Raw genomic sequence first — 16,261 nt, 5'->3', positions numbered from 1 at the left:
AGTCTCTTTGTAGGCAAAGTCTCCCAGTGCTCGCGACACGGCCAGAGAGCCCTCGAGGCGCCGGCGGCAGATGGTGCCGCCCGCGTCATGGATACGCTCTCGTTCCCGGGGCCGGAGGGGTCGATGGTCCTCGGTGCTGAAGGCCACAGCTCCCGCGCGGCTCAGCACCGCGCGAGAGTCACCGCAGTGTGCCAGGTACAGAAAGCGCGGGGAGACGAGCAACGCCACCGCGGTGGAGCCGCCCGGCTCGCCCCGGGGCCAGAGCGAGCGCAGGCGAGAGTCTGCGCTCAGGAAGGCGCGGCGGAGTGCCCTGCACACGCCCTCGGGCTCGCCAGGCGCCGGGCCCAACGCCTCCAGCACGTGGCCCGGCAGGTGGCGCGCGCCAAAGAGGGCTGCTCGCGTCCCGCCGTGGCCATCGAGGACTGCAAAGAAAGCCCAGCCCGGGGGCAGCCCGGGTAACGCGAGCCAAGCGCAGTGCGCGTCCTGCATATGCGCGCGCCAACCCTGCGCTGAGCTCGCCCCGAAGCGTAGGCCCCAAGACGCTGCCGCACCCCCGTGCGGCCGCTGAGAGCATCGCGGCGCGTCCAGGAGGAGCCTAGGCCCGTTGGGAGCCCAGCGCCCCTCCTCCTCCGCCGCCGCCACCGCCTCTTCCTTGCGGGCTGGCCAGAGGAGACTCTCCAGCAGGCGGGCAAGGGCCGCCATCCTTCTGTCCCGGGATCAGGAAGGCTCCACCCTCTGCACCTGCCCCCCGCCCCCCGCATTAATCCCCTCCACTGTGAGATTTTTAAACCACTGAAATCTCCTTGCTATGCCCTTGACCTGAACTCAAGTCGAGTCACTAGAAGAGATTGGACTCTTGTGTCTTCCTTTGTCTCTCACTTTCAAAGGGAGGTTTGGGATCAGGGTTAGGGAAAAATAATAGTAGCAAACTAGCATTCACCATGCGATACACACTATTTTATATTATCATTTCCTATTTGCCGAAGAGGAAACTGAGTCGCAGAACCAGAGGGACACGACTCTAGAATCTATGTTCTCAACGCTACACTCTTGGCTTCAGTCCCCGCAGCCCTACTCCCTCCAAGCTCCAACCACCTTAGTGGCCCAACCCCAGTTTTAAAATCTTTAAAATTCTTTATTTTTTTAGTTCGATCCCTCTCCTTCTGAGTCTCTACCCCAGACTTCGGTTGCTTCTTTTCCAGGTCCCGCCACTCATGCAATCCCACAGCCTCAAACTCTTAATATTCTCAGTCCTGGCCCCACTTCTAGCTCCGCCTCTTAAGTACAGGCCCCCGCGGACGTGGACTTTCTGCTAAGCCAAAGCAGGTGTTCTCTCTCCAAGTTACGCCCACCTTCTAGGCCACGCCCTCCCGGTCGGGTTCTGGTATTCCCTTTAGGCCACGCCTCTAGCTCCTCTGTGTCTGGCCCCGCCCAATATCGGAATAAGTAATTTTAAACTGGCTCACACATGTGTGAGCTCCTCTTCTGGTCTCAAAACTTTCTGGGTAGTTTCTATCCGCGCCCTTCCCCACTCCCTCTGAAAAATCTAGACTCAAATCCTAACTCTCCTTAATACCACCCCTAGCCCCGCTCCTCTGAGATCCAAACCCCCCCTTCTTTCCCCAGCCCCTCACCCAAACGTAGGCTCCGCCCCTCTTCCCCTACAGGCCGCGCCCCTCTCCATATAGACTCTGCCCTTTGGACCGTCTTTTACCAACTTCTCCGCCCCATAGCCTATCCTCCTAGCCCCGCCCCCTCGTGGAAAAGCCCCGCCCCTCCCGGTGCCCACGGTGTTGCCCCGCCCCCTACCCTCCCTCGGGCCCCGCCCCCAGCTCCGCGCCGCAGTGCTTTCCCCACCGCTGCCCCGCCCGCCCCAGCCGAGCCGAGCGGAGGGCGGCGGCGGCGGCGGCGGCTGCTGGAGCAGCCCAGGAGGAGGCGGCGGCAAGGATGGCGGCGGCGTCGTGGGCTCGGTGGAGATGAGTGCCCGCGGCCCCAGGCCCAGGGCGGCGTGGCCGAAGTGGGCGGGGGTCCCGATGCAGGCCCGAGGGGGGCCATGGGGCAGGTCCTGCCGGTCTTCGCCCACTGCAGTGAGTAGGGGCAGGTTCGGGCCCGGTGTGGGGCCCAGAGGCCCGGGTGGGCTCCTCCCTGGTATCCTCTCCGCGCCCGGCTGCGGGAGAGCAGAGATGGGGAGGAGGCAAAGGAGACAAAGGATGCTCTCCCCTCCCCCCGCGATCTGGCGGCAACGGGGGCGACCTGACCCGGAGCACTTGAGTGACACAGGGCGGAGTTGGGGGGCACTGAGATAACTAGCGTGGGGGCGCGCTCGGCTCTGGGATGTGCTGCTGGGCCTCGCCCAGGAATGAGGGCGTTCGCCGGGAGCTGTCCCCATGCCTGGTGCTGGCCGCAGCCGGCAGGGAGGGCAGTTGAATTGAGGGTAGAGCCAGGATGGAGAAAAGAGGTCTGACCTCCCAGTCACCCACCTTTGCATCCCAGCTCTGTTTTCTGCCCTGACTCACAGGCAGCCCCAACCTCGCCCAAATTGTCCAACCTCCTGTCCCTGGGAAACAGCCATTCCCGGTTGGAGCCAGGACTCCTGGGTCCTTAGCGGGTTTTACCACTGATTCGTAGTAACCCTAGAAGAGACTCACTCTGCTCCGGCCCTCTGATTCCCGGGATCCGATTCCCCAGCTAAGGAAACAAGGTGGGGGCGGAGGGCCTCTGGTTCCAATTTCTAAAGGGCACTGAGCATCTCCTGTAGGCAAAGCCCCAAGCTCGATAGCTCTGAGGAAGTGGATTCCTCAACTGAAAAGGCCTTGTCTGATCCTCACGATCTCTGAGCCCAGAGTGCTAATAGTCCTTGTCTAACATTCTCTGCCCCACACTCCTGTGGTTCTGATAGTTGGGGATTTCAACACTCTCAGATCTAGCCACTTGCATCTGGGAAGTCCAGATGCCAAAATTCTAAGAATCTGTTATTTCAACCTTTTAGAATATCATCCCCAAATTCAAAGATCTTGTGCTTACTTTGGCTTACAAAGGGTGGCCCCTCCACCTTACCTACCGTCCCTCATCTCCCACCCCTCCTTCCCCTCAGTTACTCTGCTCCAATCACACCTCTGCACCTCTCTTTTCCTCAAATATGCCAAACAGTGCCTGCCTCAGGGCCTTTCCACTGAGCTTTTCCACCTGCTTGGAAGATTCTTCCCTAGATAGCTGCATGGATTCCTCACTTCATTCAGACCTCTGCTCAAATGTCATCTTATCGGAGAAGTCTTCTGATCACCCTGTCCGAAGCAGCAGCCTCTCACTTTCTCTTCCCTTACCCAGCTTGTTTTCCTCCACACACTGAAAGCACCCAACATCACATATTTAATTGTTTATTGTCTGTGTCCTTTATAAAGTATATGCTTTATGAGGGCAGGAGTTTTGTCTTTTTTGTTTGTAGTTGTGTCCTCAGGATCTAAAACAGTGCCTGGCACATAGTGGGCACTCGATAAACGGTTGTTAAAAGAATGAATGAATTGAATCCTCCTACGAGTCCTAATTTGAAGATTCTGAGATTAGGGTTCCTGGATTTGAACTTCTAAAGCTGAGCTTCTGCTAGAAGTGACAGGTCTTACAGCCTGTATTCAGAACATTCCAAAGGCCCTGTGAGTCAAATATTCTGATTCCTTCATTCGGCCCACCCAAGCTTCCAGGACCGGCGCTCTTCAATGACTCGGACAGTCTAGACTTCTAAGAATCTTCTGTTTTTTTCCCCTCTCGCAGAAGAAGCTCCATCTACAGCCTCCTCTACCCCTGACTCCACGGAAGGTAAGTCACACGGGAAATGTGACTCGAAAGGGGCTCCCAGCTGGGTGGGCCGGTTGAGGAGAGTGGGGCAGGGCCCTGCAGGCTAGGAGGAGCTCACGCCCTCCTTTCTCACTGCAGGAGGAAACGACGACTCGGATTTTCGGGAGCTGCACACAGCCCGGGAGTTCTCGGAGGACGACGAGGAAGAGACCACTTCGCAGGACTGGGGCACCCCCCGGGAGCTGACCTTCTCCTACATTGCCTTCGACGGCGTGGTGGGCTCCGGAGCGCGCCGGGATTCAGCTGCCCGCCGGCCCCGGCCCCAGGGCCGCTCGGTCTCGGAACCGCGAGACCCACCCGCTCAGCCTGGCCTGGGCGACAGCTTGGAGAGCATCCCCAGCCTGAGCCAATCCCCGGAGCCCGTGCGCCGGGGAGATCCGGATACTGCCCCTCGGGCCGAGCGCCCCCTGGAGGACCTGGGGCTCCAGCTGGACCAGCTGGACTGGGCGGGCCGGGGAGCGGGGTCTGGGGAGGACTCTGCCACCAGTAGCTCCACCCCGCTGGAAGACGAGGAGCTCGACGGATCAGAGGCTAGAGAAGCTGGGAAAGGTGAGATGTCCCCAGGTGCTGGGACCAAAGTCACAAGGGGTGGGTAGTCTCTTCTCAGGGCACTTCCGAGGTGAAAACTCATGGTTTTTCTCTCTAACGCGCCAGAACTAGACCTACAACTCAGACTCGCTCAGTCCTCGCCGCCCGAAGTCTTGACTCCACAGTCCAGCCCTGGCTCTAGGACCCCCCAGGCCCGTACCCCGTCCCCACCCAGATCCCGGGATTCGAACTCTTGGCCTGATGAGCCCTCGCTGGACGAGAAAGAGGAAGAGCCGTGGGGGCAGCTGGATCGGAAGCCAATCACGGGGCAGTGCCTTGTTAGCACGGACCAATCAGAATTCACATCGGAACCACACCTTCTAGGTAAACTGATCGCTTGAAGGTGCTCCTTTGGATTACAGGGCGGGCGGGTTGCAATTTGCAATTTAAAGGGACCAGCTTGGCGAAGGAACCGAGGAGAGTGGAGAAGGGAGGAGGCATTACTATTGGCTGGACTTTATAAATTCCGCCCTTAACTTTTTTTTTTCCTATTATCTAAGATTGCCATTGATTCTTTTTGATATAGATCTCCTCCCACTTGGGAAATTAGTCTTCTTTGCGAGCATTAGGATTGGCTGATTGCTAAAAAAATAATCCCTCTACTGGAGTGCTCCCCCTACAGGTTGATTTTGGACAGGTCAAATCCCTGAAGAAAATAAAGCTCTCTTCTGGATGTGGCTGTGGGACATTTATAAGTAAACTCTGTGCCTTTTAAAAACTCCTCTTCCTTGGCCACATCCATTAGCCAGTTGCAAACACACCCTGCCTTACTTTAAAATATGCTGCCTCCATGAACCGCCAAGGGTTGCTTATAGACATCACTGCTTTTGGCTGTTTACAAAGAGAACCACCCCTTTTTGGATTTGTCCCCACCTCTACGGAGAGCCATTGGCTCGGTACAAAGGGGCCCCGCCCCCCCTGCTCCCTCCCTCCGGGTTCCACCGAAGTGGGCAAAATCCCCGAGAAGCAGTGGTGTCCGCAGCCTCTCACTCGGAGCAGAGATGGGGAGTAAAGGTGGGCTTGCGGGGCGGGCTGGGGCGGGGGTTGAGGGATGGTGGAAAGGGATCCAGATTCGCTATCGCCCTCAAATCTGGGGGAATGTTTCCTGTTGGTCCCAGATTCCCCAGAGCTGCAGGCTGAGGCTGGGGAGTTTTGGGGGTGTCTAGGGAGAGTGTGGAGGGAGCGTGGGGTACCCTCTCCCCCAAGACAGGGCTTTGGAGCCTAAGAGCAGGAAGGCACCCTCCCCCATCTTCAGGCCCAGGCGGCGCTGTCACTCAGGAGCTGGATGGGCCAGCACAGCTGCAAGCCAGGCCCCCTCCCCCCCGCGTGCCTAAACTTAGCCCCCGCCTCAGACGACCCGGCCCCTCCCCCACCCACGGGCGCGGGCCTCGGGGTGCCTGCAGGGGAGGTCCCTGCGCGCCGGGTGGACGGGAGGCCTGCCCTAGTTAAAGGCAGATGGGAGGATGTGTACAGGGAAGGGGAGTCGGACTCTGAGAAGAACCTTTGGGGATGGGTCAGAGTTTGATTGGAGTGAGGGTGAGGGGATGGACAGGGTCTGGAAAGAAGTGGAAGGGTACTGGGCTCCTGGTTCAGGGCTCAAATGGGAGCGGATTATTGGGAGGGCTGATAAAGTTTATGTGGATGAGATGAAACATTGGGGTCTGGAGGTCATTGGTCAGGGCTCAGGTTGGGCTTGGGAGGTGAGTTTAGGGTCTTAGAAAGAGGTCAGAAATTTGGGTTAGGGCTTAGGAAGGAGGATAGTGTTGTTAATACATGTGGGACTTAGAAACTGTGTTGGTAGGGGTATCAAAGAGATATCACTTTACACCTATCCGGTTGCCCAAAAAACAAAAACAAAAACAAAAAAAAACAGTAACGCCCACTGCTGGGCAGGATGCTAGAGAAAGATCACTATCACTTTGCTCATGGGAATAAGAATTGTTACAGTCTTGCTAGTAAGCAATCTGAGAATATGTATGATATCCACCCAGCCATTCCACCCCTGGGATTCTATCTCAGAAATAGATAAGAATATCTGTAGAAGGCTGGTGCTTACAGTACTGTTGGCGGAAGGAAGATAGGAAACAAAGTGAATGGCCCAGCAATGGATACATGATTGAATAAAATGAATGGCAGTGCAGCAACACTAGAGTACTGGGGCACTCTTAAAAAGAATGGATTAAGGGCTATTCCAGTTGACTAGTAGGGAATTCTAGGGGGAAAGGTAGAGTGAGATATGTGTGATGCAGAAAAGTGTATCTATGATTCCATTTTTCATAAATAATGACCAAGAATTGTGGCCACACAAGATAAAGAAACTTGCTAGATGGTTAACTTGGGTTTTCCCAGAGGGGAAGAGGGGAGGCAAGAAGACATTAAAACTTTGGAAATTGGGTCAAGGCTGACGCAGGTGTGTCAAGGGTTCATGGTTCAGCCCTGAGACAGGAAATGGGAGGTCAAGAGGTCAGCCAGGTCAGGTCCAAACCCCAGCCTGATTGCTCCCCTCCTCCACAGTGGCGGACCTGCTGTACTGGAAGGACACGAAGACATCAGGAGTGGTCTTCACAGGTCTCATGATCTCCCTGCTGTGCCTCCTGCACTTTAGCATCGTGTCCGTGGCCGCCCATGTGGCCCTGTTGCTGCTCTGTGGCACCATCTCTCTCAGGGTTTACCGAAAAGTGCTGCAGGCCGTGCACCGGGGGGACGGTGCCAACCCCTTCCAGTGAGAACCCCCAGCCCCTAACCTTGACTCTGTCCAGACCCCACTACTGACCCTAAGTCATGACCCCTGACCTCAGATCAGGCACCAACTTCTCAACCTGGCCCAGACCCATTCATCTTTCTGACTCCAACCTAACCCTGAGCCTGACTTTAAACCATGCTCTGACCCTGCACTTGCAGCCCTAACCTCTGATCCTAACCTCTTATCCTTAATCCTTGATCCCACCTCCTGACCCTAACCTTGACCTTAGCCCTCTACACCTGATCTTCTCCCCAACCCTTATTTCTTGCCCTTGTCCAAGCCACACCTCTCAGCCTGGGCTTCACCCACCCATTGAGTCACCTCACACCCCTCTGTCCTCTCAGGGCCTATCTGGATGTTGACCTGACCCTGACTCGGGAGCAAACGGAACGTTTGTCCCGGCAGATTGCCTCCCAAGTGGTCTCTGCAGCCACCCAGCTGCGGCATTTCTTCCTGGTAGAAGACCTCGTGGACTCCCTCAAGGTGCTCCAAAGCCCCCATTCTCTCCTGGGTTCCCAACATTCACCTTCCTGCCCCTGGGGGGTAAGAGGGCCATTTTTGTGTAAGTTCACAGTCTGGGGAGTGCCTTATAGGCTCTGCTGACCCTGACCCTCACCCCCAGCTGGCCCTTCTCTTCTACATCTTGACCTTCGTGGGTGCCGTCTTCAATGGTTTGACTCTTCTCATTCTGGGTGAGCTGGGAAGGTGGTAGGGGGCTGGGTAAGGAGGTGGGTCCTTGGGATGATGGGGGACAGGGCTCTAGATGGAATTGTTAATCTCTTGGGAGAATCCTGACCCCTCATCTCTGTTCCCACAGGAGTGATTGGCTTATTCACCATCCCCCTGATGTACCGGCAGCACCAGGTGAGTGTGACAGGCCCTCAATTGGTAGTATTGCAGCCAAATATGGGTGATCTGGCTGCCCCTCCCTCTACAGCCAGGGTTCCACTGACAGGTGTCCCAACCAGAGACGAAAGGACCAACTAGTGTTTCCACCCCTGGAAGGATCACATATGTGGTCACTGACATATGTCCCAGCCAGGCACAGGTGGTCTGGCTGCTGCCCCTCCATGGAGCCAGAATCTAGAATATGTTTCCACTGCTAGAGGCAGGCATTTTGGTTGCTGTTCCCCAACAGAGCCAGGGTCCGACTGACGTGCCCCAACCCAAGGCAGGTGGACTAACCAGTGCTCCTCCCTGACAATGCATTCAAGGAGCAACTGACATGTCCTAGCTACAGAAAGTCAGTCTGCCTGATGTCTTTTGTCCCTGACAGCCTCAAGCGGAACAACAATCATCCTAGCCAGAAACAGGCAGACAGATGAACACCTCCAGTTGCAGACAGACAGACAAACTGATGCCATCTATCCTTACACATAGTCTGGGTCTGATGCACACCATCCAGCCAACACAGGTGGACTGACTGATGCTCTCACTCCCTGAAACTGCCAGGGGCTGACAACTCAGTCAGAATTGGATGGGTGACCGTCAGCCCAGAATGCCGACAACCAAGGCTACTGACATATATCCTATCCAGAGGCAGACAGATGGACTGACGGTCCCTTATCTAGCACAGCTGAGAGCCCAATAATACACGTCCTGCCAGATAGTCCTAACCCCTTCACATGCTGGACTCGAGTCCTCCAAGTCAACTCACACTATGAATTAAGCTAGTATTTAAATCAGTGACAGCCAGCACCGATGCCCTCTACTTTCGCCCTCCCCTGAAACACACACACACTCACACAGCTCACTCAAAGATTAAAGTCATGCCCAGGAAACAGACTCTGTCAAATTCTTGTGTGTCTACCTGAGTCACTCCCCACACAGAGTGTGGCCCTACTGACTGACACTTCAACTTGAACTTCTGTCTTCCAGGGTATTTTATCAGGTTTAAAGTTGAAAGTGGAGTGGTGGGCCACTCCCCCCACCTCCTGATTTGGATGTGAGGGAGAAAGCAGTCTCCTGAATGAATTAGGAAGAGGGACCCCTCTAATTTCCCCTTTGACCCTTTCTTGGTCTCCCCAGGCCCAGATCGACCAGTATGTGGGATTGGTGACCAATCAGTTGAGCCACATCAAAGCTAAGTAAGGGCATGGAGTGGAGGTGGGTGAGATGGGAGGTGTGTGTGGGGGACTTGGGAACCCCCCATTTCCTGTCCCTAAATCTCCTGGGGCTGAATGCCCCCTTCTCAAAGAAGGGTGGCAGACAATTCCAACGCAGGCCATTAGGCGGAGAGCGGGGCTCGCTTTGGGGACTCGGCTAGTTCCCCCACCCAGCTTTCCCCCTAGTTCTCAGATACCTCCCTCCCCAGCGTCTTGCCCCACCTGACTCTACCTGTTTCTCCCTCAGGATCAGAGCAAAGATCCCAGGGACCGGAGCCCTTGCCTCGGCAGCAGCCGCAGTCTCCGGATCCAAAGCCAAAGCCGAATGATAGGGTGTCTCTGCCTGCGGGACGCCTGCCCTCACCCCCTGAAGCCCTCTGCTCCCCTCAATCTCCCTTTCATCCCACCCTCGTCCCTCCTCAGCCCCAGCCATTTACGGGTGGGTGTCTGGATCACTCACACCAGGGAGTTAGCGCAAATTGCCTGAGCGGCCAGGACTACATTTCCCAAGAGGCTCTGCTCTAGGAGTCCGGGAAAAGCGAGGCACCTTGGCCGGGGTCCTGCTGGGACTTGTAGTTGCCTAGCTAGGGCACCCGCCCTGCACTTACGTGAACTCGCCGCTGGAGGCGCCGTGAGGGGTTGGTGTCTTCTGGATGCTACTGGGCCCGACGCCGGGGGCTTTGCATGGGGCCCAGGGGAGGCCTGAGCTTGGATTTACACTGTAATAAAGACTCCTGTGGAAAACCCAAAGCTTCCTGTTCTTCAAGCCCCCTTCAGCTTTCACCTTCCTTCACTAAAACTACTTAAGCAAAACTCAAAGAAGAACCTTCCCCATCTCTGCAGAAGAAGCCTCCTCGAAAATCTGTTTAGATTATGAAATGATTGAAGGGAGGACACTGAGAGATTGCCCATCCCAGGGCTAACCAGCCCTCGGCCGCCACTTTCAATACCTGTGCTCTAGTCAATCCCCACACTGCCTGCTGCACAGCCGTCTCATCTGAGATCCAGACACGTGTCCAGCTGCCCTGCAAACATATCTAACCCCCTAACTTGTTCTACCTGATTTCCATCTCAGGGATGTCCTCTCTGCCCACATTGTCACCAGGCCCGAGACCCAGATTTGTCCCTGAATTTCTATTCCCTTGCCCTTCGCATCTAATCAGTCACGAAGCCATGTCTATTCTCTCTCCCAAACTTCTCTCATGCACCCACTTCTTTCCATTCCAATTGCCTTGGGACAGAATGCCAGGCTTCATGGCCTCTCTGGGCCTCAGGTTCCAAAACTGTAATCTGAGGGAGGAAGAAAAAGGACACTAAAGTCTAGAGGTTCACAGACCTGAACTTTAATCCCAGCTTAACTACCTCCTGGCTGTGTGACCTTGAGCAAGTGACTTCATCTCTGGAAGCCTTGGTTTCTTCAAGTGAAAAAGTGTCATCATAACCGTGTCTTGTCTCAGGGCCTGGCATATAATAAGTGTCCATTAAACAGAAGCTGCTATTGTTATCTATGACATGCTTTCCCAAACCTCAGTCCTTCCCTCACAACATTCCTGATCATTACGTCACCTGTTCTGCTATTTACCTAATATTTTTCTTTAAATTGGTTTATTAAAAAAATAGCCCTGACTGGGTGGCTAAGTTGGTTAGAGTCATCCTATACACCGAAAGATTGCAGATTGATTCCCAGTCAGGACACATACCTGGGTTATGGGTCCAATCCCCACTGGGGGTACGGGAAGCAATCGATTAATGTTTCTTTCTCTCTCTTTCTCCCTTCCTCTCTCTCATCAACAAACAGGTCCTAGGGGGAGGATTAAAAACAAAAGCACAAAACCAAATGTCCTTTTAAAGGAAATGTTACTTTATCACCAAGGAAGTCAGTGTCACTTTGCAGAAATAGAAGATAACAGTAACAATAAACAAAGTTTTTAACATTTAAAATGTTTGCTAGTGCATCATCTAAAATCATCTCACTTGCCTCTAGCAACACATGTTGCATTTTAGGAGACAGATGATGTTACAGGAGCAGTAGTTATACAGGGGTTGCCTAGCTATGACTATCTAACTAAAAGAAAGGGGCATAGGGGGGCTTTTCTTGAATCTGGACTTGCTAAGCAGAGACAATGTTTTAAATTCCCAAATTTAAAAAATTAACAGCAAATTTTCATAAAGATGCTTTTATTCACATTTTCCATAAGACAAAGTGTTAATTTGTCCATATCAAAGAATGGAGGAAGAAGGAATGGTTGAAATTATGGGTCCAGGAACAGCAAAGTCCCCAAGCCCATCCTGGCCACCCTGAAGACAAGAAACAGGTTGGACATTGAAACAGCCTTTACTGAGTGCCTCCTAGTTGTTTGATCCACCCTGGGTCATACTTTTATATCTACCTTCTCATTACCATTCCTCCAGTGAAATCAGTTGTACTAGTCTTGTTTTCCAGATGGAGAAAATGAGAAGGATAGTAATAATAACAGCCTCTCATTCATCCCACAAGTATTTACTGAGCATCTGCTATGTGCTCAAGGACTCTTTAGGTACCAGGGACACAGAAATGAACCAAAACAAAGTCCACAGTTTCATGGAACGAATATTCTACCAGGACCAGACAGACAGTAAGAAATAGACATAGAATATGGCAGGGTGATGGAGAAGAGGCCAGCAGGGTAAGGGGATAGAGCGACAGGATGTGCTATTTTAAACTGAATGGTCAGGGGGGTCTCATTAAGTGGTGATATTGGAGCAGAGGCCAGAGTGAAGGGAGGCAGTGAGTCGTGTGAGCATGTGGAGAAAGGAGATTCAGGCAGGGGGATCAGCAAACTCAATGGCCCTGAGAAGGTGTGTGTAGAAGATCTTTATGCCAGAATTCAAGTTTATGAAGAGAGAGGACTAGATGGGGTGAGAGGAGTGAAAGGTGCTAGATTATAGGGATTTATTTGTAAGGCCGTGGTGAGAACTTTGACTTTTACTCTGAGATGGGAGCCATGGGAATGTTTCATGTTGGGGAATGATATTGTTGTCAAAGGATCATTGCTTTTGGTTATAAAAGGATGACCTTTTTAGTAATAATAATTATGCGGGCACAGGTTCGGTTTCCCCAGGTGGGCGGGCTGCGTGGAGTAGAGTACGGTGCTCTTCGTTTCTAAGCCTCAGTCTCCCCGGCCATAAAATGCAGGTACAGGAATTGATGATTTCTAGTGGCTAAGCTGAATGGGGACAGAGTTTCTGTCATCCCCAGCACCTAGGACAGTGCCTGGGACTCAGTAGGCGGTCAATAAATACTGTATTTGAATTAACATAGGCCTTCGTAAGTCGCTGAAGTTCTAAAAAAGAACAGCAGGTGTCGCACCAGCCCTACAGCCGCCAGCCGGAGACTTCCGGGCTTGGCTAAATGAGACTCTAGCAGGAACCCAACTCACTTGAATTCGGATTTTTCAGGGAAGGGGCTTCCGAAGGCCAAATTATGAGTCTCTTCTCTTGAAAAACGGATTTCTCACTTGGAAACAGAGGTTCTGGCCCTTTAACAACTACAGGATAGTGGGCCAGGGACCTTTGGAACCGTTTCCCAGAATGCGCGGCGCTATGCAAATAAGCGTTTTCCAAAACGAAGATGATTCGTACCATGTGAAACAAAGATAATATTTGGAAGGCTATCTGCCACAGTAAGTAAATAGGAAAATCTTGTAAATATTGATGTAAACAATCTTATAACCTTCCAGACCACACAACCATAACTGTAAGAAGATAATCCTTGTGTCCTTTATATAGCTGGGTGGGTGCACGGCAGAGTCGCCCGGATGATCCTCAGTGGTCTGGGGTGCAGGCTTCAAACCTGTAGCTGTCTAGCGACAGAGTGGTTCAATTCCACCTTTCGGGCGGCCCCTCTCCCTTTTTCTTTCTCCTCCAAAGTGGATTTAAAGGTGCGGGACGACGCCAGCGCCTCGAGAGGTCGCTGCTGGCCTCTGCATCACGATTTACCCTAAGCCGCGAGGGCCTCTTCCTGTGGTTAAGTCTTTTCCGCAAATGTCAAAGACAACTGCAAAAGATGAAGAGAAACTCGCCTATCCTGTTAGCTGTAGGATGTTTAATTTGAGAATTACATGGATTTCTCCCTTTCACTTACCCACTCAGTCACTTGTGCTCACGCGTGCACTTTATTAACCAGTCAAACATGTATCCATTTGTTTGTTAATTCACTCACCCATTCAACAAGGATCTGCTCCATGCCCGGTGCTGGGGACCCGATGGTGACGATGACCTCGTGGTACTCCCAGTCCAGTGGAGGAGATAATCATTAAGCAATCATTAATTATACATTTGATTAACAATTAGAAAGGTGATGACTACTGGGAAAGAAAGTACAAAGTATATGCGACTAATAAGGAGACCCGAGTTTAGGGGGGGTTTCAGATATGAGCAGATACCTGAAGTATGAGCGGGGATTAGCCAGCAGCAGGGGGTGATAAGAGAGTCCCGGTGGGAGCCCAGGTGGCCCCAATAATGGCGATGGGGCTGGTGATAATTGCACCTTCACTCTGCGCTCAGCGCTGTCATACACGAGCTCACTGACTCCTCACTACAGGCCCATTAAGCAGCTAAAGAAACAGGTTCAGAGAGATGAAGTTTCTTGTCCAAGGTCACCCAGCTTTGGTAGGCCTCCAGTCCCAGGCTCTCAGACCCCTGGTCCATGCTATTTACCACTTCTCTATGCTGTCTTTCCCAAGCCAGCTACTCTCCAAGTCCTGTTTGTTCTACTTCCTAAATTACTTTTAGATCCTTCACCTCCCCTCTCTCTGTCACAGCCCTGGCCCTGTTCCAAGATCCCCTCACACCAGTGTCCCCACCCTAGCAATCTCCCTGGTCTCCTGCCCCAGTCTTGCCCCTTTCTCTCCCACCTACCCTCAACCTGAAAGGCTAGAGGAGTCTTCCTAAAGCACAAACCTGTCCTTGCTTTTCTTGTGCCCAAATCTGTCATGGCTCCCCAGTGCCCTCAAAAAAAGATCTAAATCTTTTCTGGAATTGATGTCTGCAGAATGTGCTCCCTGCTAACCTCTTTCTCTGAACCTCTTGTCCCAGCCACGTGAACCTCTAGCTTTCTCAAAGAATCAAGCCTCGCTCTACCAATAGTTCTTTGCACTCACTGTTTCATCAGCCTCCGTCTTTTTCTATTCCCTCTTATATCCCCTATTTATCCTCTAGGACTCAGCTTAGCTGTCCCCTTCTCCAAGTCTTTCTTCACTCCCAGGCCAGGTTAGACACCCCCATTGGGCTCCCCCAGCTCCATGGACTCTCCCAATCCTGTTCACTTTGGCTTATCCCTGACTGTGTCCCGCACTGGATTGTAAACTCTAGGAAGGGATAGCCTGGACCTGTCTCAGTCCCTGCAGTGTCTCCAACACCGCCTAGCACAGGGCTGGGTACACAGTAGGTCCTTAGCAAGTTTTAAAAAAATATCTAATAAATTAAGTGATTCCACCTGACAAGTTCCATGTTTGTTCATTTAAGTTCTTAGGCATCAAAATGACCTCTGCAACATCCCTTCCATTCCCCAGAGGACTTGCTGCTATGCAAATAAGTGAGGGCTTGGGTTTGTTTTTTTAACCCTCACCTGAGGATATTTTTTTCCATTGCTTTTCAGAGAGTGAGAGAGACACACTGATTGGTTGCCTCTTCCACGCACCATGACTGGGGCCCGGATCGACCTTGCAACTCAGGTAGGTAGGTACCCTTGTCAGGTATCGAACAAGAGCTGACACTCTAACCACTGAGCCAAACCTGTTAGGGCAGAGCTTGGGCTTCGTAATGGGGATGGCTCAGCTGTATCTTTTGACAAAGTAACAATATTTCTGGTTTAGTCAACCTTGGGCCGACCCCTGAAATGTTCATAACCCAGAAGTAGTCATGCAAAAAGCAAAAGGAAACTCATCTTCATATTTTCCATCATCCATATTTTTATAGTCCATGACTTCCAAAGCCCAATGTAAGTGTCCTTCAGGAAATCAGTATGTACACTCCAAGCTGCTCTACTTGTGCAATTTTTGTTCAGACCATCCCCAGAGCATACAGGGTCCAACATAAGTTCCTCCCTTGCAAGGAAACCTCCATGGCCCTTTAGCATTTCAGGACCACACACCTAACAGGTAATATTCTGCTTCCTTATTTTTTCTAGCGGGAGGCACAACCTGGGGTGGGGGCGGGGAGTCCTCCTGACTGCCTCCCCTCCATCCTGCTGCAGGCTGATTCACTGGTAGGAGTTCCAGCATTTGTGTGTATGTGTATAGTCCCCACAGCAATCTAACCTTCACTCCCTCATGTTAGAAGGAAGGCAGGTGGTGGGTGCCAGGAGAAAACAGATCCTGAGGCTTGGTGGATGCATCTTTAACAGCTTTTTATTGGCGACAGTGCAGAACCATCGGGGGAGGGTAGTGGCCTAGTGCTAGCCAGTCCCAGCCCCCTGGGTCAGGTGCAAAATACAAAAAGAGAATCACAAATACAGAATGGGGTGGGGGAATCAATAAATCATGGTCGGCAGGGGCAGGCCCTGCTCACAGTCTCACACTTGCACCCAGAATTCTCAAAGATACAGATTGTAAAAGTCTATGATCCCTCAGGCTTACTCACAAAAATAATATCTCATGTCTCCAACGAACCCAAAGTCAGAAGGCAGCTGATCAGGAACAGTCAGAAAGGAGACAGATGGAAATGGTCAGAGAAACACAGGCAGAGAAAAGACAGAGGCTGAGAGACACTTGGGAAAGAGACAGCCAGAGACTGCCAGAAACAACCGGAGGAGCTGAAACAGTCAGAAGAGACACAGCTAGAGACAGGCCGATAGAAACAGCTGGAGAGAGACAGGCTGCCTACAAATTTCCAGAAGCAGCGTTTCCAATTCAAGGGCATGGCTTTGGGGGCCGAAGTGACCTAGGCCGAGGTTGCAGAAGCGCTCACACACTCACGCGCACACACACACACC

General features: G+C 52.5%; 1 protein-coding gene and 1 non-coding gene across 4 annotated transcripts; both read left to right on the top strand.

The window, feature by feature from the left end:
* Positions 1-70: 70 nt before the first annotated feature.
* RTN2 (reticulon 2) lies at positions 71-9,663 on the top strand. 3 transcript variants are annotated; one of them, XM_087827261.1, is made up of 10 exons: positions 71-455; positions 3,769-3,813; positions 3,931-4,401; positions 4,507-4,764; positions 6,955-7,162; positions 7,528-7,666; positions 7,806-7,875; positions 8,001-8,047; positions 9,212-9,270; positions 9,536-9,663. In XM_087827261.1, the coding sequence occupies exons 1-10, from the start codon at positions 71-73 to the stop codon at positions 9,615-9,617; spliced, it is 1,764 nt and encodes a 587-aa protein (XP_087683387.1). In that variant the 3' UTR covers positions 9,618-9,663. The 3 variants fall into 3 exon arrangements, with proteins under 3 accessions (XP_087683387.1, XP_016068074.1, XP_087683386.1); XM_016212588.2 differs by lacking the exon at positions 71-455 and adding an exon at positions 2,054-2,087; XM_087827260.1 differs by lacking the exons at positions 71-455; positions 3,769-3,813; positions 3,931-4,401; positions 4,507-4,764 and adding an exon at positions 5,383-5,454.
* A 3,416-nt stretch (positions 9,664-13,079) lies between these two features.
* TRNASTOP-UCA (transfer RNA opal suppressor (anticodon UCA)) lies at positions 13,080-13,166 on the top strand. Its single transcript has one exon. It is a non-coding gene; the product is annotated as a tRNA-Sec (tRNA).
* The last annotated feature ends 3,095 nt before the right edge of the window (positions 13,167-16,261 follow it).

The sequence above is a fragment of the Miniopterus natalensis genome, chromosome 18 (assembly GCF_054644295.1).
Source record: "Miniopterus natalensis isolate mMinNat1 chromosome 18, mMinNat1.hap1, whole genome shotgun sequence".
Classification (NCBI taxonomy): domain Eukaryota; kingdom Metazoa; phylum Chordata; class Mammalia; order Chiroptera; family Miniopteridae; genus Miniopterus; species Miniopterus natalensis.
Note: the sequence above shows the minus strand (reverse complement) of the source record. Positions and strands in the feature narration are given on the sequence as shown.